The following is a 23,931-nucleotide window of genomic DNA, read 5'->3' as shown; positions in this document are numbered from 1 at the left end:
GGCTGGGGGCCCCTACCTGCCAGGAGCTTCCCAGTGGGAACTGGATCAGATCAGTGCACCCACCACAGGCAATGGGAACACCTTTCAACCCACACTTTGAAATACTTCCTTCTATTTAGATCACCTGCAAAACTGTCCCTTTCTGTGACATCTGGAAGCATCACTCTACACAGCGTGGCACTGAAATAGGATTGTGCCATGACAACAGACTGATCAGCATTCCAAAATGCTTTGAGATCCTAGGACAGGTATGAGAAGAGCTGCTGCAGAACAGACACAATACCTGGCTTCCTGGGGAGCAAGACAAAAGGATACAGAGCACCACGCAGAGGGTGATGCTGGCTGACAGAGCCACTCGTGGAATCCCAGCTTTCCGCCCCTCATTCTTCAGGTTGATCTTGAGGGTGAGGGCAGACTGGATCCAGCATGCCAGTGTCCCAAAGCCAAAGGTCAGTGATGTGCCCACGTTGTGGATCTCCTCATCATTGGAGAGCTGGCAACAAATAAAGCAGTGATTGCCTGGACACAACAGGAACTATCTGAGAGCTAACTGGATTGAGGTGATGTATCATTTCTTCTGGCAGAGAGGTAAGGTGCAACATAACCAAGGTGAGTTGACAGCTGTCACAGTCAAGCAGATCTTTTTCCCAAAGCCCAAGAGCACCCTGGAAAATGCAGTTGCTTGGGGACTGTCTCCACAGCTCCCTGACAAGACTCACAAATGCAGAGCTCAGAAATAAATTCTTCCTTGGCTCGAAGTGATGGCCAGGGCAGGCAAGGACAATCCACTGTGGGTCTTGTACAGCTCCCTGCAATGGATGCAAATTGTGCACCTTCAGTGCCAGCCCTGGCCCTCCCCTGAGCTAGCACAAGCCAAAACACAAATACATGCTCCTGGTTTGGCAAGTTCCTCCAATTTCCTCTTCTGCCCATCCTGGTTTGGCAAGTTACACCAAATCCTTGGCCACTGGGGTCTGAGACAACATGAACCCAACCTCTCTGGAGTGCCAGTGCTTCCCTGTTCCTTGGGCTGCCCTGTCCCACAAGGCACTCACTGTGCAACACTGCAAGGCAAAATGACAGCCAGGTACAACTAGCAAGAATCTGCAAAAAGACTCCTTGAGGCTAAAAATCCATTTAAAAAGTCCAGCATGGACTTAAGCCAAACAATTTCCATCTTCCCTCTGCCTCTGAGGCTTTTCTAGAAAAGAAACCACCAGTCTGTAACTTCTCCCTGCAGCCTTAATTCCTGTTTGATGATTTAACAAATACCCATCAAACAAGACACAATCTACAGGACAACAATCTAGCTGCTGTGCCTCCACTGATATCTCCCCTCCTCTCTACCCTGAATTTCTTTCAAGAGTAGGTCCAAATAATCATTCAGGCAAAAATGGCATTGAGCTGCCTTTCCCAAGATAGTCAGCACTGCAAGGGACTCACAGCTATAATGTCCCTCTAAAACACCCAATGTATAATTTTCCAGAAATATGATTTAATGCCACATTCAGCTCAGCAGTCAGGCTGAGAGAGGCATAGATTAAGGTCTCATTACAGCATGTTTTCATGTTTGGCAAAAGATCAAGGTAACTGACATGGAATGGATAGTTAGAATCAGATATCAGAATAATCAGAATTTGTAGCCAGGCAAGATTCAAAGCATCTACTGTTAAATTACAATTATTTGCTCTAAAGACTGAAAAATGGAAGGCAAGGTCAAAACCATTTCCTAGTGCCTGTCCTGTACTAGAAATACTCTTCCCAGAGGTAGACAAAGCTGTTACAAAGGCTTCGTAATTCCTAGCTGGAAAGTTCTTGTGAAAAAAACAACACCCTGGGTTTTGGGCTTGTGCTGTGGAGTTAGGAAGACCAAGTCCATAAAAGTCAAATTATCTCCTACCTCTTTCAAAAAGAAAAAAAACAAGAAGTCAACTGTAAAGGACACCAAGTTCCTTCAATAACTGCACAATCCAAAGAGATCCTCCTCACCCTTCCCAAGACAAGTGCCATTTCTGTATTGGGAAGCAGCCAGCCTGCACTGGCCTTTCTCAGTTCCTGCCATTACTGTGGGTCATTACATGCACCCCAGTGAGGGACAGAACCTCAGAGTCAAACCCAAGCCCCACTGACTCTAACACCTCGATTTTCACTGCAGCCCTGACAGACATAATGGTGATCTCAGGGGACACCCATCCCTACAGATGTGCCAGATGTTGGTTCCTATAGCGTTGCAGGACAGAGGGGGAATGGGAGGGCCCTCACCCAGACACCCACCACATCCGGAGAAGTCCTGGCACTCCTCTGCTGTGTCCCTCTCCTGGCAGGCCTGAGGATCAGCAGGAGGTGGATTTAAAGCAGCATATGTTTTAAAAGAAGGACACTGAGCTGTCTGCTAAATTTGTACGGGCATTTGCGCATCTGCTTGCACATATGTGGCTGCAAACTTCCCGCTCAACCCTTTTACCCAGGGCCATCTGTGCCGACTCCCAGGGCTCAAGAGATTCAGGAGGCTCCTGCTGAGGCTCTCAGCAGGTCAGGTCTAAGCATGCAGGTGCAAACCCTGCTGGAGACATGTGAAAAGTGATTGTGGCCCTTCATCTCAGCTCACAAGTGGCAGATAGAGGTGGCAGAGCAGGTAAAGGGAGGGCCGGTATTGTATTAGCTGGGGACTGCTCCGACGAAGGCAGGAATGATGCATCTGACTCCATGTTCTCAGAAGGCTAATGTATTACTTTATAATACTATATTATATTAAAGAATGCTATACTAAACTATACTAAAGAATACAGAAAAGATACTTACTGAATGCTAAAAGGATAATAATGAAAACTCGTGACTCTTCCTAGAGTCCCAACACAGCTTGGCCCCAGTTGGCCAAAGAGTCAAAACAAATCACCTGTGGGTAAACATCTCCAAACACATTCCACACATGAGCACAACACGGGAGAAGCAAATGAGATAAGAATTGTTTTCCTTTTCTCTGAGGCTTCTTAGCTTCCAGGAGAAAAATCCTGGGCAAAGGGATTTTTTTCAGAGAATGTGAATGGCACAGACTGGAGCACATGCTTTCCCCAGGCTCACATCACAGCTGGCTCAAAGACCCTAGCAGAGCCGCTAGGAAAGCAGGGCAGTCACATCACAGACAGAGCAGTCCAAGCCTGCAGAGCAGTACCTGAAAGTTGCCGAGCAGGGTCATCCCAAAAGAGGCCAAGCACAGAGCCACCAAGCCACTGATGTTCAGCCACGGGGTGAGCACCTTGGGCTTCAGCTGAATGAAGCGCAGGACAGCCACAACAAGCGCTGGGAAGGAAACACAAGGCATGGGACATCAGTAGGGAGAACCTGCTGCAGCAAACACCTGCCTGGGGCCTCACAGCCCCCTCCTCCTCTTTCTACCTGCAGGCTTGCAAGCTTTGTGCTTCTGCACGGCCCCCTCCTACCTAATCAGGGACAAGATTAAGCACAGGAAGCATTTCTCTTGTAATCCAGCTACAGTAAGCTCCAGGCTTCCTTTTCTCATTATGCTTTGTCTGCAAATTTTCTGGGGGGAAAGAACACCTTCCTGCTTGCCTGTGAAGCTCCCAGCACATAGTCCAACACATGCACACCATGCATTCACTTAGTGGCACCTGGACTTGCATTGCTTCACTCACAAGCGCTGAGCTCTGCTGGAGGACAGATGTCAAACCCCACTTGTATTCAATACATGTGAATGGCACATACATATTTCTATATGGGTTTGCCATAATGTCCACTGCCTTTTCTCCTCTTCTGGAACAAGTTCTGTTGCACAAACATGAGCCAAAATGTTGCACTGATTTTCCATGAGGAATGGAATAGCATTTATTCCAATTCCCCCATGCACTGTGGTGTATGATACATGATAGATATGATATATCATGCATCATATGATATGGCATAACCCCAGAAGATACTCAAATTGTGTATTTTTGCCCTCCCTAGTGAATGGTGCATGGAACAACACAGAAAGCCAGGCAATCAGTTGGCTCTCAGATGTGATTCGAGCCAGACCACTAAAAACCAATTTAGTTGAACAGGGAAATTTGCTTGCTGGCAAACACCTTCTTATGCTCATGCTCAAATCAATAGCAAGTAGCTCATATTGTTGTAAATAGTTCACCTTAGCAAATTAGATCCGCACTTTCCACAAAAGTGCTGGTACAATATCGAAAATATATTACCCCTGGTATAATACTGAAAACATGGTTTAGGAAAATAAGGGCACTATCAGTGAAAATTACCCAAACTGTAAAAGACAGATGAATTTACTCTCTCACAATTACTCTAGTGAATCAATCCACTCCAAATCCTTAAAAATGAGAACTTTGTTCCACCCCAAAAAGAGGATTTCTATTTTCCACCCCCTGGCAATTGTTACAGACAGCCACCTGTCTACTCAAGCTCATGTACAGGAACTTTTTAATTTCTGTATCTACAATACAGACTCCTGAAATTATGTGATCTTTTTCTAAAATCTGATGGGAATGACAAAAGCATTCCCAGCAAAACAAAGGTATTTTCAATGTCAGTAATTCCCACATTTCCAGCATGGTTCTGTAGTTTCCTCTCCTTTATCTTGACATAACTAAGGTGGTCAGAGATACAAGCTAAAAGCAACTCTCAGAAGTACACAAATACAGCAGAGGAAAGACTGACTTTACCCACAAAGCAGAGATTAGAACAGAACAGACTATTTCTGTTGGAAGGAAACAACAACCATCAAATTCAGCTACCTGACCAATTCAGAGCTGACCAAAAGTTAAAGCATGTTATTGAGGGCATTGTCTAGATGCTTCTTGAACAGTGACAGGCTTGGGGCATGAACCACCTCACTAGGAATCCTATTCCAGTGTTTGACAGCTCTCTCAGTAAATAAATGCTTCCTAATGTTCAGTCTAAACTTCTCCTGGAGTAGTTTTGAACCATTCCCATGTCCTATCACTGGACTTGAGGAGGAAGAGATCCACACCTCCCTTTCTGCATTCTCTTCCCATTTATACTTGAGCTCAGTGTTACTCTGTCCCAGGTGCAGGATACAGCATTTAGACTTGTTTAATTTAATCCCATTAATCACTCCCCAATGTTCCAGATATCTAGATCCCTCTGGAAGGCACCTGGTTTCTCAGGAGAGTCAACAGCACCTCTCAGTTTGGGATCACCAGCAAACTTGCTCATGGTGCCCTCACATCATTAATTCAGATCGTTGATAAAAATATTGGACAGAACAGGCCCTAGAACTGAGCCCTAGGGACAGCACTGGTGGCTGCATGGCAGCCAGATGGGGCTTCTCTACACCCTGTGAGCCCTGCCCTTCAGCCAGTTCTTCACCCAGTGCACTGTCAACCTGATCATCTCACAGGTGCACAACTTCTCCAGAAGGCTGCTGTGAGGCACAGTGGCAATAGTCTTATTAAAATCCAGAAAAGCTACATCCAACACCTTCCCTTCATCCACCAGGTGTGTGGCCTTATCATGGAATGATATTGAATTTCTTAAACAGGACTCTCCCTTTGTGAGCCCATGCTGACTGTGCCTGGTCATTGCATCATTCTTTAAATGTGTCCATATCATCTTGTCCACAATTTTTCCAGGAACTGAGGTTAGACCAATAGGTCTGTAGGTCTCAAAGTGTTTCTTCATGCCCTTCTTGTAGGTTGGAATAACACTGGCTGGCTTCCAGTCAGCAGGGCCCTCCCCAAAATCCCAAGACATTTGGGAGATGATAGAGAGGGATCCTGCCCTAACATCCACTACCTCCTTCAGTATTCTGGGATGAATCCCATCCAGGACCAAGGGACTTGTGGGCATTCAGCTGATACATCTGGTCCCTGACAATTCCAGTGCTCACAAATGGACAGTCACTGTCCCACACTTGTAGTCCTTCAACCCAGGGGACTGGAGAACCCAAGGTCTATCTCCATTTTATTAAAGACTGAGGCAGAAAAAGCATTGAATGCCTTCTTTTCTTCTTCATCCTTATTAGTCAGGTCACAGCCTTTAACAAGTATCTGTCCAACATTTTCTTTAGGCCTCCTTTTGCCACTGACATACTTAAAAATACTCTTCTTGTTGTCTGAAACAACTCTGCCCAGTTTTAAATCAATTTGAGCTTTGGCCTTTCCTGTCTTCTCCCTGCATATACAAACCACAGTTCTGCAATCTTCCTGCAAAGCATAACCTCTCTTCCAGAGACCACATAATGGCTTTCTCCTCTTAAGCCAAGCTGGTCTTCTGCCCCACTCTTTGAGCACAATCCCACACAGCTGGGTTGCCTGCTCCTGTCCTTCTAAAAGGTGGTTCTTAAAGACTGACCAGCACTCATGGACACCTAAGCCCTCCTGAGATACAAAAGCAGATTCCTGAGATATTCTGCTAAGTACCTCCCTAAAGCTTGCTTTCTTGAAATTTAGGGGATCAATTCTGCTTTGATTTCCTAAATTCATTTTTTCTCCTTACAGCAGAAGTTCTAAACTCAACCATTTCATGATCACCAAGGCCGAGACAGTCACCTACGATCACGCCTCCCACGACACAGATTTGCAGTCTGGAGGTTGCATTTCCCCTGTCACATTTCTTTCTTTGCAATGGGAAGAAGCAGCAATGAAACATAGAGTTCAAAAGGTTTCACATCATCACATTCAAAAAGAATATGTACAGGATATTAATTATGTTTCAGTAACTCTTAAAACAAACAGAAAGAGAGAAACTCCAGTTGTGGTTCCTACCTAGAAATGCTGCCATGTTCATGACTTGACTAAACACACAGCTTGCAGGAGGTGCATCACCTGCAATACTTGAAAATATAAAGTGTATCATTGTAACTCCAGGATGGCAGAGACACATAAATAGAGACACATGAACCACAGCAGTACTTGGAAGAAAATAATTCATTTACCTTATATAAGGCGGTCTTTTGGGACCAGGTTTCCTAAGAGACACAGGAACAGGAATAAAGATTCAAGGTTTTCTTTCCCACTTTGTTGTAATTGTTTCATTATTTCAAAGAAACAAGTGATTGAATATAAAGCCCAGAAACAGCTCTTACCTATCTGGTACACTTAGTGGGAGAATTTTGTTATCTTCCACTGCTATAAAGTACCTGTCAAGAAAAAGGGAAAAGAAATAAAAAGTAGTGTAAAACCTCATCCTAGCTTCCATTCTAAATATCACTCAAACAACACATTAAAGTGTTTCAAGCTCACTGGCAGGATCTGCTGGAGGATCCTGTGTTTCCCTGTGCCCAAGCATTTTATTATTTCTCAGTCCATGTGCCTTCTTTTGTGTTGCATCTGGTTTGCATGGTTGAGTAGACAAAAAGGGTCACTGAACTGAGCTGCTTTAAAAACAACCAGCCAGGGGAATGTTTTCATTTTTACTCTGAGTCAGTTTGATTCATCAGGTTTACTATGGTACTCCATCCACAAAAGCTGTTTTAATAGAGAGGGGATGGGATGAGAAAAACAGCAAGCAGTAGAGGTCAGACAAAAGGCTTAAGCTGCCCCTGCTGCTGAAAAACAGCATCCACAGACCATGGCCAAAGCCACATCCTACAACACAACTGCTCCTCAGCCTGAGCACAGCTGCTGATCACACATTTTTCACTCCCAAATTCAGGCTGCAGTCATCGCCTGCATGCTTGGAGAGAGCCCAGCTCAGGAAGTGCACATCTTATGGGCATGTTGGTAAGAGGCATGAGGGAGAAAGTGAGGTGTCAGCATTAAGCTGCTGGCAGATTTTCAGTGTGGTGCTGGATGCTGCAGATTTTGAATTTCTACCCCAAAGCAGGGCTTAAGTGTTTCTCCAAGAGCTCTGCTGAGTCATTCAAAGAAAATGTCATTAAAGGAAATTTTTACATTTTTGGCTGCGTCTTTTAAGGCAGCTCCCAGTAGCACATACCAGGAAGAAAGCAAGGTCAGCAGCTTTGCCTGGGGAGCACAGAAACTCAGGGATAAAAATGTGATACTTCAAGCCATGAAGTGGCACAGACTGGCCCCTGCCCCTACCATGTGCCTTCCCAGCCCCACAGCAGCTCAAGGGCAGAGCATTCCCAAAAGACTCTCCTTAATGAGAAGCAGCCTCCCAAGTAACCAGCAGGAGATAACTTACACTATCCATAATCCAGCTGATGTAAACAGGGTGAAGACAAGAGGTAAAAACATCCACACGCTGCATTTCTTCCCATCCATACCTGCTAGAAACAAAGAACAAAGTAACAACAGAGGGCTGAGGCACCCACCCTCCTCAGCCCCCCTCTTCTGAGAGCAGGAAGGGCATCCCCACGGCAGTGCCGAGGTACCGAGCTGCTCATGGCCACAAGGGGTTAATAAGCTGTGCCCGCAGGCAGCATCCTCCACGCGGTTTGGAACAACCGAGGCACCGAGCCCTGCAGCAGGAGACTGTTCAACCACACCTACAGAATCTGAGTGGTTTTCAAAGCACTTCTCTCAAGGATTTTGTGCGAGGTGACCACAAGACCTGCAGCTCTGATTCCCTGCTACTTCCCACACGCACAAGGCAAGGCAGCCTCCTAGCCGGGATCATTACCGATTCCACACACACTGCCTCAGCTGCAGCATGGAGAGAGAGGGATGCCCGTGCTGCCATCATCTCCACAAAGGGCACGACCAGCTCCCATCCCGGCCACAGCAAGCAGCTGAAAATAGTGTCTGGCCGCACGTAGAGGGGAGCCAAGCTCCAGTGCCGGCTCCCAGCGCTGTCGGGAGCCGGGACGAGGCTGCCAGCAGCATCAGCCCTTGACATGCAGGCACTGTGAAATCCTGCATGTGGCGTGAGGATGCTGCGGACAGCGCCTCCCGAGGAATAGCATTTGTCCTCCAGGCAAGATCATGCTGGATGAGCATCTGGAGTGCCGGGGCTGTTCCTGTAATATGTGCAATTCAGAAGCGCTGCTGTGCTGCGGACACAGAGAATCCTACGTCTCCATGAGAGTCCTTTGATAATGGATCAAGTATTTTCTCATGCTGTCCTCCTCCATAAATGTTCCTCCAGGCACCAGCACAGCCAAGAGACACAAGGAGAGGGGAACAACAGCAGGCTCACAACTCCAGCTTTACTTTCACCAGAGCAGCAGCACCCGTGCCCCTGTGCTCTGCCCCCCTCCCTGCTGCAGGGCAGGCATTCCCTGGGCCACCAGCACCCACATGGCATGAGGGAGAAAGTGAGGCACCCTGGCGTGCCAGGACAACTTAGAGATGACAGCCTCTCACTGGAGCCTGCTTGCATTTCCAGCTCAATTACCTCGCCCAGGTCCTTAAAGCCACGACCCATCCCTTTGCCCCAGAGAACAAAGTACCTGCATTGTCCTCCTCCTCTCAACTCCCCTGGCCTTCCGACACCTGTAGCACAGAGCCATGGTCTGCTCCCTGCTCTGAAGACCCAGAAGAGTCAGCACCCTCCCTCTGTCACAGCAGCCCCCAGCTCCCTGCTCCCCTAAGGCACCCCAAGCTGCCAAGGACACGCTGGCTGGACTGCTCGGGGCCCCAGGCACCAATTCCTGCCCTGCCTCACTGGCACAGAGGCTGAAGAGCTGGAGTGAGGCTCCCCACACCCTGTAGAAGGCATGGCACTCTCACCTCTACAGGTCAGCTATCTTGTGTTCCCTGCAAATGGCCTAGCAGGGGTAAAAACAACACCCTGGCAGTGCCCAGAGTCACACTTCACTTGCACAAAGCCACGAGACCACGATTTGGTGCTGTTTGTACAGACAGCCTGGAGTAAGGCTGAATTCCAAACCTTAAAAGACAGAAAAGCAGGCAGATAAGGTCTCTTCTCTGACCTGGGAGCAGAGAGAACTGCAGACAAGCAGCATGAAATGATGCAAGTATTAAGCATGCTAATTTAAAAGCAGCTCCAGTGTGCATACAGATCTTTAGCACAGTGAACAGATCAGAAGAAATTATCAGCAAGAAGGACTAGATTTCCCATCTCACTTCTCTCCTCCAGCACAGGAGATGCAGCATCTCACATTTCTGTAACCCGCACAGCTCCCGCTGCCATGCTTGCAGCTATTCCATGAAGTGCTGCCCTTGCCTTTTCCTCCTGCTGCTCAGCAGCACTGCAGCAGCATTCCTCAGCTGGTGTTGGGTGGTGCTGTGGCACTGGGAGACCTGTGACAGCAATCTCAAGGACCACTTCCAGGTGGCAGCTGCCCCACCTGCCACAGGGCTGTGTCCCTGACAGCCTCTGGCAGCATAGTGCCCAAGTGCCAGCACCCCACACAAGGGAGACTGTGATAACTGTGGCCAAATTCCCCCCTCCTGCCTTGGATGAAGGGAGCAGGCAGGTAACCACCCCCTGTTCCAGCCCTTGTCTGCCCTGCAAGGTAATTACTGCTGTGCTCAACTCTCCTCTGGTCACTGGTGGTGGCTGGACTGAGCCAAGGTAACACAATTCCTTCCTCTCAGGGGATGGCACTTCTTATTATTTACCCTTCACCCTTGGAAAGGCACAAAAGTTTTATTTACACAATAAAAGCAAACAGTAGCCATAACACCTGTCCTCATAATGGGTTGCTGCAGCTCCTCCACCTCCCAGCATGGAAGCAGCAGCCTTCACAAGCTATTTCAGCATTGCCTGTCATGCAGAGAGGGAGGTGGGAAGGGCTTTTCCCCCAGGCAGAGCAGAGAGGCAGCACACGGGGACATGGACTCCACACCAGAAGTGGGGAAATGTGAGAATTCTGTTGACATAACCACTGTTTTGTGCTGAGCTCTAAAATGGAGCAAGGCCAAGGCTAGCGCCCAACCTCCTCAGAGTCAGAGCAACATGGCTACAGACCCATCTCCTTGGAAAACAGCCCTCTGCTTAATATTCACTGTGCCACACTGAGTCCCCTTTCATCAGCCACTAACAGAAAATGACATCTGAAATCATTGCATATTAAATGAGCAATCAGTGCAGAGCACGGTGTCCTGATGGGAAGCCAGCTCCATAGCTCAGAGACCCTAATTTCAGCCAGTTAAAAAGAAAGAAGCCACCTGCATCTGACAGATGAAATACCAAAAACAGGAAAGAAGGGTCCCCTTCCTCCATGTCCCCAAACAGCAACACCTTTTAATGCTGGCCATGGCTTGGATGTGTTTCAGCCTTGCCACGTGGGCAGAGGATGGTTTAAAAACATGGCTCAGCTCCTGCACATTCCTCACTTATTCCCTGCTGTGTTATTCAGGTGCCAGGAACAAAATCACATGTAATCCCAACTTCTTCCAAAGGAGAAACCCTGAACATGTGCCAAAACTGCCTAGCTTTGCACTAGTGTTCAGCAGACATCATTGTCAGCAGCTGCTTTTGGGTGAGCCTTGTCCTCCTTCAGGGATGTCCCCAGTGTTTGTATCTTCAAGCTGGGAGACCTCTGTGCACCTCTGAAAGCAGACAGGAACAAGAGAACAAGGAACCCAAATATCATCCTCCCCTGCAGCACCACACCAGTTTAGCCAAAGTAAAGTGCCAAGAGTGATAGGAAAAGCATCAAAATTCTTTATGGGAAATGTAGAAACAAACTCTTTGACTGTTAACTGCTCCACAGGGATGACATCAAGCCAAATTTCCTCTCCACAGCTCTGTTCTGCATTGCTGCCACGTCCAGTGATGCCAAATCTGAGCAGTCAACTCCAGTTGGCAACAAAAGCAACCTCTGCCAGCCCATGTTCTCCCAAATAACCACGCTGCATCCAAGAGGCAGTTGGTAATTTCCCATAACCATTGATCTTCCATCACTGAGGCTTGCACAGGCAGGCACAGAAAGCCCTCATGGTGCAATAGATTCACAAAACCAACCAAAACATTTTCAGTAATCACAGCTGACCCAGCCCACCTTCTCCAAAGCTCACATGTGGTTTTCCAATCCCTCTTGACACACACTCTCACACCAGCACTGCAAAACCCCTGCTGAAGTGTGCTCCTGCTGCCACCTCAGTCAGGGTGCAGAACTGAAAAGAGTTTCACATTAGCACTGCCCCGGTGTGTGCCTTGAGAATTTCTCTCAATGCAAGCTTACTCATCTCCAGTTCCATTTTTATGTCTAAATCTGCTTAGACTGTCAGCTGCTGGCTCTGCTTTTTTTACCATTGCCCCGCTATACACCCTCAACCAATTAAGCTTCCGTTCCCCTAATGTACACACTTCAATTACAGCAGGCAGCTCACCAAACATATACTGCTGCTTGCTCAAGGTTCATTTAATATGGACATCTTAATTCCATCTGCCAAGCAAAGTTACAGGCTCCTCCTGAAGTTGCTTTCACCAGAGAACATGAATGTAAGGAAGGACAAAATTACCACATTAAGAGAGTCATACATCTTTTTTAAGACTAAAGCATGCGGATGCATTTGAAATGCATAATAAGCCAGAGCAACACTCCTGCATTTCACAGCACCAGGCCATTGGGTTATTTCAGAGAATAGGTACAAAGGCAGGAGCACTGTGAGAAGGAGAACACTGTTCAAAACACAGAGTAAGTCATAAAGAATTGCTGCCAGTCAGCAACAATCAAAGGGGAGCAAACACATTCTGTCTTTTGGGGGAGCCCACTATAGATCTCTGTTGCTTTTAAAAGCAAAAATAACCCCAGTCACTTGATAGCTAATCACTGTAACTGAGTGGATACAAACCAGCACGTTACATAACCTGCCACCCACAAGTCACAAATGCCAACATATCAAAGCAGGGTGTTTTCAGGTTTATCTCAAGGTTTCCAGTGTGAGTGCACAATGAGAGAGATAAGATGTGACAGAGGCTTGTAAATACATAACAAAATGGTGGGGTAACAAGAAAAGAAGTGATCCCCTCTGTCAGCAGGGTAGGATGTTCTGCTTGCTCCAGGTACCCCCCTACCATCTCACAGATGTGCAGAAATGCCATTTTCATTTCATTTATACAAGAGGAATGGGAAAAGGTAAAGACATCTCTGGGTTGTGCACGGGGGAAGCAGGAGAGATGCTTCAGGAATCCTGCAACAACGTTGAGAGGCAATGTTTTCACCCATGGCAACATCAGTACATGTTTCTTGTCTCACTTCATACACTGTTTTCAGTGTGCTAATGAAATGCTCTGGCCAACATAAACCTATCAGAGATGGACCAAGTGCAACAAAGGAATGAAACCTTCTAATCACCGAAAAACAGGGGCAGTAAAGGACACATTTATATCCACAGTGTCTGACCCAGAGATATTCCTGCAGCACTGCTGGGCCCTGAGGCCAGTGCATCCCACCGTATTTCAGAAAGTGCTCTTGGTTTTGTGCTTCTTGCTGCCCCACAACCTTCACCCCCAGTCCCACATGGGTGTAAGTACTTACAGGCCATTTAGCAACCAGTGCTGAGCTGCTGTTCACAGCCAGAGACGCCGACTCTCAACTCCTGTGGGCTGTGGCTGTCTGTCTCGCATTTGGCGCTGCACAAACCAGGCACAAACCCCGCTTCCAGACCACACTCCTGGGTGTTAGAAAAGAAAAATTAATCTGGTTTGCCACCACGGGACTAAAGGGGTGTTCTGCAGGCTTTGACCCATGGACCTATGCCAGATCACACAGACTTCCATGAGGTCCCACTCATACCATGAGCAGGGCTTGGGCAGTCGTGGCCCTCAGCCTGCAAATGGGTAAAGGAGGCAGAGAGAGGAGCTGGGTAAGGCAGAGGAAACATCAGCTCAGACAGAAGGAGCTGGGGCAGCAGGCACTGCAACCAGGCAGGAGCAGCCAGGGTGAGCTGAGGAGAGCTGCACTGTGCAGGTGCTGCATGTTCTTTGCCCCAGGGATCCCATTCTGCTAGGGAATACTCACTGGAAGACACAGCCATCCCAGCTCCTCCTGACCCCAGGGGCTGCACAAGCCAGGTGACAACCAGCTCCCAGTGAGTCCTCCCAGTGCCTGCTGGACTGCCCACCTCCCAGGGCTCATGCCTTACTCTCTCCAAGTGCACATGCTGAGGAATACAAGTAGCTTGGTGAGCAGCCACAGTGGGAACTGCACGTTGTGGTGGTGGCTGGAGCCACATGCAAGGGGCCATGACCTGGCATCCACCCTTTGCCCAGCAAAGGGCATGGAGACCTGTGGCACAAGGGTGGCTGGTCACCCAGAATCTCTGTAGAAGCCAAATAAACAGCCAGAAGGCCCCAGACTAAATATCACAACTGGAAGGGGCACACAGACTGGGAGGGTATAAAAGGTCAGGGATTCCTTAGTGCAGGGAGTCCCCCTGAAGGCATAAATTCAAGCTGTTATGGTGTTACTGCACCATGATTAAATTACTTAAAGGGTCCAGGCTCCTGGGACTCTGCTATGGGAATCCTGAGATCCAACCAGTGAGGAAAACCTGTCTGACTGTGCAAAGGTGGGGTGTGTGGGGAGTCAAGCAAGGCACACATCAGCTTAATGCAACCACCCACTGGGAAAGGGCTTCAATCCCAGCCGGGGGTGGTGGGAGTGTGACTGACAGAGCGGCTTCTGGGTGGTCAGACAGCAAAGTTTCCCTAACACAGAGATACTCAAGACTGGAGCCACTTTCACCAGACCTCTGAGACACAAGGGAAATCTCTAGCAGAGTCTCAACACAGCCCAAACCCACAGTCTCACACCACCACCACCACCACAGGGCCATATCTTCCCCTTGACAATCCTTTGGTTTGGGATGCTTGTGAGAAGGGCACTTAGCTCAAAGTTCCAGACAACCCCCAAACTAAAGAGTTGCTGGAAAATGAGGAGGGCTATCTATCTCTCTCCCCCCCAAAAAAAAAAAAAGACAACGGCAAAGCTTTCCCTGCTTCAGCTGTGCTGTGAGGAAAGAGTCTCTGAAACCATCTCCTTGCTCTGCAAGCAATACAGAAATGCAGGCTGATGCTATGGCAAAGCCCAGGAAGTCAGAGTCACTGAGCAGGCAATTTGTCCAGTCAAGGATTGTCCTCCACCTCAACCACCCCAATCTAATGAAGCAGCAACAAGCAGATTGAGTGTTTCTCCTCCCACAACCTACAGAGGTCTTGACAGGCTATTAATAAACTGATCAAGGTGTTTTATTTGCTCCTCAGTCCCAAAAAATTACCAATGTCTTCAATAATTTCCAACGTGTACCAGCAAGCAAAGCCAAGACACACATTACATCAGAAGGGGGAAGGAAGTCTGCCCCAAAGGTTTGTCCCATTATCAGGAAAACAATGTAAGTGTTGGGTGTGGCAAAGAACACTTAACAGGGAGGTGAAACTTCGAGTGCTGATTTACAAATAGCTTTGAAGGTAAGGAAAAACAGACAAGCCCAGGGGAACAGACTTGGCAGAACGTTATTCCTGATCATATTGTCTCTTTCTCCTGTATTTTACGGATGAGAGAGTACACGCCCTGCAAGGCCAGAAAAATTCCAGGTTCTCCTGCCTTTTCTACCCTGTCACTGGTTTTTCCCCATCAAACAGAAAACACACACTCAAGCTACAGAGCTTCTCGTGGGGTGTAAGCAGGGCTTCTCCTACCTGTTTACCCTGTTTTTCATCTCTCTTATCCCTTTCACGCCTCTCCTATTCACGTTTTGGATGCATAAGCTCTTTTCTTCACTGCACTTAGCATCTTTGGAGAGATGTACACTGTCCCCAGAGCAGCATTTTCTTTGGTAAATGCACCCCAGGCCTGTGAGCTGTTAGGGACTGTGGCAGAGCACACTGTTCCTCAGGACAGTTTTCCCTCACCAAGCTCTTCAGCCTGAGGACTTACTCCTCCTCCACAGAAAGAGGCCCTCTTCTTCACATATTAACCACCAAAGCCCCAGAGGAGCAGCAAAGAGGGCCAGAGGGTGAGCTGCAAGGAATGGACATGCAGTTCCCATGGCTTGGCTCCTGTCACCCCACTAAAGTGGCCCTCTCTGGCACAGGGATGTCTTTTGACTCTGTTGAGACCTGTGGAAATCATTTGCCCTGAAAGGCCAAGTAGGAGGTAAGCCATCATAGACAGGTATTCCTGTGGTGTTCACCACTTCATTGCCAGCATTCCTTATTTCTAGGAACTAATTTCCTTTGTTTACCAGTGTCTCAAGCTGCTGCAACCATATATTGCAGTTTTTAGGGTGTTTGGGTGAGCTGCAGTAGGAAGGTGCCATACAGCATTTCCCTTCAAGCAAACACAAGGGACAGAGGGGAGAAGGGAACAGCTTCCAGCTGTCAAACAGGGGCCAAGCCTGTGTGAGCAGCCTCTACAATGCATCCAGAGGGATTATTACTTTTTAAGTCTACTGAAATATTTTCAGAGTCCAACTTTCTTGTAGGAGACCACATTAAACTACCTCCAAGAGCCAAGACCACACTGGGGAGGCTCCCTCTGACAAAGCTGTGGCCATCCTCAGTATGCTGGCCAGGCAAAACCCACTCTTGCAGTCCTGTGGTGCCAAAACCAAAGGGCCGCTGGCTCTTCTGGTTTAGGCAGTCACCACTATTAATACCAGTGGTTCCTCACTGGAAGCAGGAAATAATACAGCAAGAGCAGAAGTCCTCTCCCTAAGTACCTGGACCTGCCCCAGCTCAGGAAATTGCAGGGAGGGTGCTGGACACTCTCCCCACCATTGCAGCAGATCAGCCCACATCCTCCAGGCTTTTGCTCCCTTCCCTCCACCCATGGGAGAGGCTGCCCAGACCTCTCCCTGGCAGGCAGGACCATCCAGCAGCAAGCTCAGCATTAAAAATGTGCAATAAACCCCATGTGAGGTAACCTATAGCTGTTTAAACAGTTCCTTTCATGGTTTCTGAAGCTGTATCAGTCTTTTCCTCTCCTCCCATTCGCTCTGCCCTTCTCTTTTCACCTGTTCCCAATGTGTTTCTCTTCCTTTTCACTCTCATCCCGCCCTCATCCCTGAACCTCAGGTGACCTCTTCTGAAACCTGCAGGGACCTAAGGTGAGGAGAGACTTTTGCAAGTCTTCTTGAGACAGCAAAAGCCCAGAATTATTCCCATTTTAGACACCAAGGCCAGTGATTTGCTCGCTGAGACGTCCCACTGGAAATCAGTGGCACAAAGGAGTGTGCACTCAGAGAGTCCTGATCAAAGCCTTCCACTGCAGCAGCTGCCTCCTCACCTGCCACCACCCCCTATCCCAGTGTATGCTTCCCAATAGATTGCCTAGGATCATCTTTCTCTTTTCTCACAGACCTTTCTCTGCTCCCACTTAACCTGCAATCACAGCTCACTGCTTCAGCTTGGACTGCAGGATTGGGACCTTAAAGTCTCTCTGTTGGGCCAAACTGCAATATTGCAATCTCAGGCTGCCTGGAAATGGCTGGGGGAAGAGAGAGAACCACAGACATGACATTTCTTCCAAGAAAAAAAAAATTGAAAACATTGGTGTTCTTACAGGCACACATCCCTGCTCTGCATCTGTAAAGCAAACACTGCAGCACAAAGGATCTTAAAAGGGGAAATGAAACAACTGCACTTTCAGCACCCAGGTTCAGAAAATGCTGACAGCTGGGCATGGATAAACCACAAGAAAACAATTTGACTTTAAATAGTTCAGCAGTGAAATCAGGAGCAAGACATTTGTCAAGCAAATAGGAGTCCCCTGTCTTCATCCCATTACCCAAAGGCAGAAAGTGGGCAAGAATCAAGCCCCCTTCTTTTAGGCACTGTCATCTGCTTGAGCAAGACACAACAGGCAGTCAGTGTCAGGATATACCTTCCACACGCTGCCCTCCTCCATGTTGAATTGCTATTCCTAATTAACCATGCATGTGTGCACTGCCACGGCATGAGGACTGCCTGAATGTTGACCAGACAACCCCTAGGGTCACTTTCACGAGCAGCTTTGCTTGAAAAAACAAAAACAAAACAAACACAAACAAGCAAAAAAGCAGAAAGGTTAACTCATAATTTCTGCAACGTTTATATCTTAAGGGCTCTGAATCAAAGGTCTGGCACAAGCACAATGTGCTAACTAAGAGCTAAGCCAGAGATCCCAAGCGCCCCTGGGACATCAGCACCCAGCATCTTTCTATCACTCAGAGAGGGATCTCGCCCTTCCTTCTCCGAGGCACCACAGCACAGCCGAAGGGGCCTTTCTCGACACCTTAAATTGCCTCCAGGGACTTTAACCGGACACAGCCTGCACGTCCTGACAGGACATCCTGACAGTATCTGGGGAAGGAAGGCAGGACCTGTCCCACCCCACACCCTCAGCCTAGGTGCGCTCCTTCACAGACCCCTATGCAGCAGCCTGGCCGAGACCCCGCCGAGTTGTGTCACCACCACATCCCGCAGCGCGAAGGGTCGGATTCACGGGTGGGCGGGATGCCGACATCATGACCCGGGAGAGCTGTTCCACAGCCGGCTGCTCCGGGCCCTGTGTGGAGCGGCTCTAATCCCCTTACCCGGCCCGTGTGTGCCCGCCGTGACCCAGGGCGCTGCAGGACGGGCAGCGCGGCGCTCTCGGCTCTGCCGCAGCCCCCGCGGCGCCCCCCGCCCAGCCCTGCCCCGCTCGCACCTCGGGGGCTCCGGGGCACCCGCACCGCGCCCGGGGCGCCGGCGACCATTCGCGACAGGGCGGGGCCACAGCGACACGGGAGGGTGGCGGGCGCTGCCGGCAGCGGCTCCTACCTGCGCACCTGCGGGCAGCTCCGGCTCCGGCTCCGCGGCCGGGCTGGGTCCGACCCCCGCCCCGCCCCGCCCGCCCCGCCCCGCCCCGCCCCGGACGGGCGGGCCCGGGTGTCGTTCTGACCGCCCCGATTGGGCAGCGGGGAGGCGGCCGCAGCCCCCCGGCCCTCAGGGCTCCCCTCGGGCCCGTGGGCAGCCGCTGCCTGCGGGCTGTGCCCGGTGCGGCCGTGCCGAAGGGCCCCTGCTCCGCCGTGTTCCCTGTGCCTGCCCTTGCAGAGCCGGGAGCACCTGCCCGGCCTGCGGCTCCCTCTGCTCCGAGCCCCCCGAAGGAGGGCTCGCCTCACAAACGCCGCGGTGTTCGCAGCCCTCCCGGGAATGCTGCCCCTCTGGATGGGTGTTTGGAAAAGCCTCAAGGGAGCAGCCACTCAGTTGCAAGAAACCCCAGTGAGAGGAATAGCGGATTTGTCTTTACGAACAAGCTGTGGGTCTGCTGGTAGATAAAACTAGCTCTGGGAGATAAAAGGAACAATGGGAAGGATTCCACTGATGGATGAATGGAAAAAGATATTTGCTTTTGCAAATAAGCTTTAGGTTTGCTGATAAACGAAATTAGACATTGAGAGATGAAAGAAACAATGGGGAAGAAGAACCTCTAAATTCTGTAAGAATTAAAAATTAAAAGGGAGTGTTCTACATTAGAGGGAAATCTTTGGTATCGGGAAGTCTGTACCTCTCAAGTACCTCAGGCAATGGGGAAAGAGAGAAGGGAAATGCAGCCAGGAAATTAGGATAAAAAGGGAGGCTGTGTCCTCCAAAAATTCGAGAGATCCCAGGGGAATGCCCCATGGCCTCTCCCTTTATTCTAATAAAGCCAGAAAGGACTCCTCTGTCTCCTTTTTGGACATAAACCTCTGGTGTTTGTGGGTTACTTTTCCTAACACCAGGAAGAGCCTCTTTCACCCCTTTTCCCTTGCTGGGTGGTGGGCTTTGTGATCTCTCTGAAGTATCCCCGTGGCTGGAATTTTGAGAAGAAACATTCCCAGGAAAACAGCTCAGTGATAACCATTTGGGACAGTTTCCTGGGTTAGAGGGGTCGCTTCCCTATCTAATCTTCATGGGATTAAGTACATGTGAATGCTACCACTTCTTTTTCCTCTTCCTCCCATCTCTCTGTGTCAGGATGACTGATGTTATTCGGAGACTGTCTTGTTTGTTTTCCTAAATCCAAATTAGGTAGCACTTAGTCAAAATTTTGTCCTGGTGCCATCACTTACGAACCAACACAAAACAGACAGATGCCTAAATCCATGTCAGCCCCCAGAAATGAGCTGAGTTCTATCAGTATTTCGTAGGCTGCCCTTCTAGCAAGCAACACTCCTTCACCCTGCAGCTTTGGCCCTCGTGCAGCATTCTGAAGAGATTTCGTGTCTCTGATCCCCAGGGGTTGCAAACCCCTCAGAGTGCTGATCCTCAGAGCAAGCACTGCACCAGCAGGTCCCCTGAGCCCTTACCAAAGCGGCTGCATCATCAAGGGAGAGGACAGATGCTCCCACAGAAAGGCTGTTTATGCTTCTCAGTGTTTTAAAGGCCAGGGGGGCTATTTTTAGAGCTGAAATAACATTCCTCCTGCTTTGGTATTTCAAATCTTATGTTATCCTGGACTAATGAATGTTTCCTTGCAGCATTTGCTTTTTTTGCAACCCCACAAAATCCAGAGATCTTGGCCAGGTTTCCCTTCTGCATGCACCTGACACTGCCCCATGGCACTGCCACACTTAGGAGCCACAAGTGACTTCCAGGGATGGCTTTCCTCAGGCAAGGAGCTGCTATTGCCTCCATGTCACCAAGAAAGGCCCAAAAATCGGGTGCCTGGAAAAAAATATGCTTAAGATATCAGGATTCACCATATCCCTCCCTGCAAGGCTTCTTGTGACAGCAAGAGTCAAGGAAGCTCACTTTGAAAGTAATAGAGGGGAGCTCTTTGAGTCCCAGTATCCTCTGGCTTTCAGCAGCTGAGGCTGAAGAAAACCTTTTGACAAACAGGTGAGAAGTGACTGTGCTGGGCCCCAGCGATTTTGGCCAGAAAGGAAAATGCAGCAGAAACTGCCTTAGTCACTTCACCTCTGCTGCCAGCCAATGCTGGAAGGGAAACAATGCACCATATGGGATTTTAAGGCAATTGCATTTTTGGTAAACTCCGTGTCTGAGACATTTTGTTCACAGCTCCTTTTTGAGCAGATGGTGTCCCTCTGAGTGCTGGGAAACGTATGATGCTGACAGGCCCACCAAAAACCTATCACAAATTTAAAAACTCACAGCTTGAAAAAAGGGCACAGCCTGGGGACAGCAAGCATGTGTTGGAGCCCACCCAGTGCAGGAGGCAAGAGAGATGCAGGGAGGCATCAGCCATAAGGGGTGATCTTACGTGGGCCCTTGGAGATATTTCCTACAATAATTTCTTCATGGGAGGAGCAGCCCCTCTCCCACAACCCCCATCCTGCAAAGCAAAGCAACCTCATGCCCCTCCGGTTGCTGTCCCTCCCAGGGTGAAGTTACCATTGGAGATTGGCTGTGGTTATCCTGGACTGTTTTTTTTGGGGGGAGGAAAAGCTACACAAAGATGAGGAAAATGAGAAAGGGAATTGCTGTGAGTCTGCTTTCATTTCTGGGAGATACATGTCTTCTGAAAATATATTTGCCACCTTTTCCTCCTGTCCTGCTCCTTTCTGCTCCAAAGGTGGAGTGAGGCCTGGCAGGAAAGGTTGCCCCCCCAGAAAGAGGAGCAGTGGGGAAAATGGGCCTAGGGACCACTCAGCATCAGCCATTGGAGCTGCTCCACACCCCAAGGCTTGTATTAAAAACAATTAAAACTGTTATGAACCAGTTAAAACTGTTTCTCAGTTGAAGTGTTAACCCTGATTTCATTAGTCAGATCATCTCCTATCAAGCCATCTGTTCCTTTATTGAGCTTTTCAAATATTGTGATAGACTTCACATCTCCAGATGCCCTGCTGATAAACAGATGCCACCTAAGCAAGCCCACCTGTGGCTTGGCTTTGACAAGGTGTGCTCAGGGTGGCTGGAGAGGCAGTGACCTGCAAGGTGCACTCTCTGACCCTAAGAAACATCCCCAGATCCCAACCCTACAAGATGAAGCTGTTCCCAGTTCACCCACATGATCCCATCGAAGAAAAATTCACCTAGATCAGGGAATGGAGCAGCAAATTGAAGAGACCCATTCCATCTAATTGCAGCAAAGCAATACATTTGAACGTTAGGAAAGGAAATTGAGAAAATGGAAAAGCAATTTTTTTTTTTTCCATAAAAAGAGAAGCAAAAACCAAATACTGCTGGGATAGCAAATACATGGGATAAAGAGGACTTGGAGCCAGGGTGTGAACTCTGAGAAAGAAACCGTGCAGTGCCAGTGTACGCAGATGAGAGCTGCAGACTGGTGTGCCCTGGTCCCAGTGGGTGTGTATTCTGGCCTGGCAGGAGGACAGTCCTACATGAAGCACAGAAAATGCTGGGGGAAAAAAAAAAAGGACTCTTTTGTTTGTTTGTGGTTTTTTGTTTGTTTGTTTTTTGGGTTTTTTGTTGTTGATGGTGGTTTTTTGGTTTTTGGATTTTTTTGGATTTTTTTAGTTGTTTGTTTGTTAAGAATAATGAGATTAGGTAAAATAATTATTTCCTATTATCATGCTAGAAATGTTAATGGAATTGTGTCAGTCAGAAAAATTTAGTAGCCACAGTGAATACAAAGGTCAGGCATGCTGTGCAGATGTGGTAAGCACCATTTCACCTACATTTCTTATCTGTGCTGCTCGTCTCGTTGGAGCCTTTCCTCCAATCTTTTTCCAAGTCCTGCAAAAGGGGATTTTTTTTTACTGTTCTGCAGGCAGGCTTTGCTGCTCATCCGCTTCTCTTGAACAGAGAGAGAGAACATTTACCTTTAAAATGCTTGTGTGGGGCAGGGCCTTTACCTGCACTGGGACCACTGGAGCTCCTTGCCCTTTTGGATTTAACCCCATCTTGGCCATGGCTGAGCAAGAAGGGGAGAGGCAGTGGCACAGCTCCTGGAGTCACTTGTCTGAAATCCAGGGTGAGAATTCTTTCTCATTTTCTCAGAAAAAGCCTAAAGCTGTTTTCTCAGAAAAAGCCTAAATCAGGGTTTAACTCTTTGGGGAATGGGGCAGCAGGAGATGGACTCACTAAAAGCAATACAGCCCATGTGCAAGGGGTGATTTAAACAGCAAAAGCCTCCAAACCATTCAGTGGGGAGCTTTGCCCATGCAGGGGCACCCCAGGAGTTCAATTTTTTCCTCTGTTCTCACCTATTTAGCGGGGCTGGTGCTGCTGGGTAAAGGTTTTTTGCCAGAGGTTTCTGCTCCCAGGCCAGGCACAACCATGCCAGAGCCACTGTGGAAGCTTGGGCACATGGGCACCACATGCCCTCCTTTCCCACTGGGCTCTGCTTTCAGTTTTGCTTTTCATTCTTCCTTTAAAATAAGATCTTATGGGAAATTGCACCTTGATTCCCATAAACAGCCAGAACATGGTGAACACCCTGTACACAAATACCCTTTCCCCTTAAAGGGGAGAGCTACAGAACAGCCTTGGGGTGAAAATATCCAGGTAATGCAAGTCCAGCATGGCCCTGCCTTTGGGAACACTGTCTGAGAGCTGATAGATCATCCACCTCCCTCCAAACTGAGAGGTCTCCCAGCTGCAAATACCCCAAATATCATCTAACCAGAGCCCATAGGTCATCCACCACACTTCCCGCCTTGCATGGATTCTCAGGCTCATGTGGCCACAGGAACCACAGGAAACCTTTTAGAAGATTTTTTTTTTTCTTTTTTCTTTTTTTCTTTTTTTTTTTTCTTTTTTTTTTTTCTTTTTTTTTTTTTCCTAGCAGCCTCCCACCCCAGCAGCTGAATGTGATTCCTGCAGTCAGGCCACATTTCCCATCTGCTGGGCTTATTTCTAGAAAGCTGTTCTGGCTGCCAGCCGGGGACAGCAGTTGCCTTGCACTTCCAAGCTGCAGAGGGATGCAGAGATTCCCAGGGCTTACCAGGGAACAGCAGAGCCTCTGCGGGGAGCGGGCAGAGCAGAAATCCACCCCTCCTGCCCCAGGAATGCAAACCCTGGTACATTTCTTCAGCACCAGCACTCACCCTCTCCCTGCAGCGTCTTCCTCAAGGCGTAACTTCAGTGCCAGCAGGTTTTGCTCATCTCTCTTGCTCCAGGGATTACCCCAGTGCAGCCCAGCCCAGCTGCAGCAGGGATGGGGTCAGATGGAGCCTGGAAGTTCCCTGCAGAGCCTGGAAGTCC

At 48.7% G+C, this 23,931-nt stretch overlaps 1 protein-coding gene across 10 annotated transcripts in view; it reads right to left on the bottom strand.

Annotated features, from left to right (window-relative positions):
* The window catches only part of TMEM150C (transmembrane protein 150C), a 26,571-nt gene extending 2,640 nt beyond the window's left edge, over nucleotides 1–23,931 (bottom strand). Inside the window, exons 1-8 of one of the 10 annotated variants that reach the window (XM_036382366.2) lie at nucleotides 23,775–23,931; nucleotides 13,337–13,472; nucleotides 8,128–8,212; nucleotides 7,067–7,120; nucleotides 6,917–6,949; nucleotides 6,747–6,814; nucleotides 3,173–3,300; nucleotides 316–493 (exon numbers count right to left, since the gene is read on the bottom strand). In XM_036382366.2, coding sequence (XP_036238259.1) covers nucleotides 316–493; nucleotides 3,173–3,300; nucleotides 6,747–6,814; nucleotides 6,917–6,949; nucleotides 7,067–7,120; nucleotides 8,128–8,212; nucleotides 13,337–13,343 — 553 coding nt within the window. In that variant the 5' untranslated portion in view covers nucleotides 13,344–13,472; nucleotides 23,775–23,931. Of the gene's footprint in view, nucleotides 1–315; nucleotides 494–3,172; nucleotides 3,301–6,746; nucleotides 6,815–6,916; nucleotides 6,950–7,066; nucleotides 7,121–8,127; nucleotides 8,213–8,317; nucleotides 8,391–8,565; nucleotides 8,623–13,336; nucleotides 13,473–17,683; nucleotides 17,707–18,487; nucleotides 18,572–18,600; nucleotides 18,678–23,774 lie in introns of those variants that run through there. The other 9 variants (XM_054514749.1, XM_036382363.2, XM_036382367.2 and 6 more) reach the window with 9 other exon arrangements.

The sequence above is a fragment of the Molothrus ater genome, chromosome 4, assembly GCF_012460135.2.
Source record: "Molothrus ater isolate BHLD 08-10-18 breed brown headed cowbird chromosome 4, BPBGC_Mater_1.1, whole genome shotgun sequence".
NCBI lineage: Eukaryota > Metazoa > Chordata > Aves > Passeriformes > Icteridae > Molothrus > Molothrus ater.
This window is presented reverse-complemented; position numbering and strand designations above follow the sequence as displayed.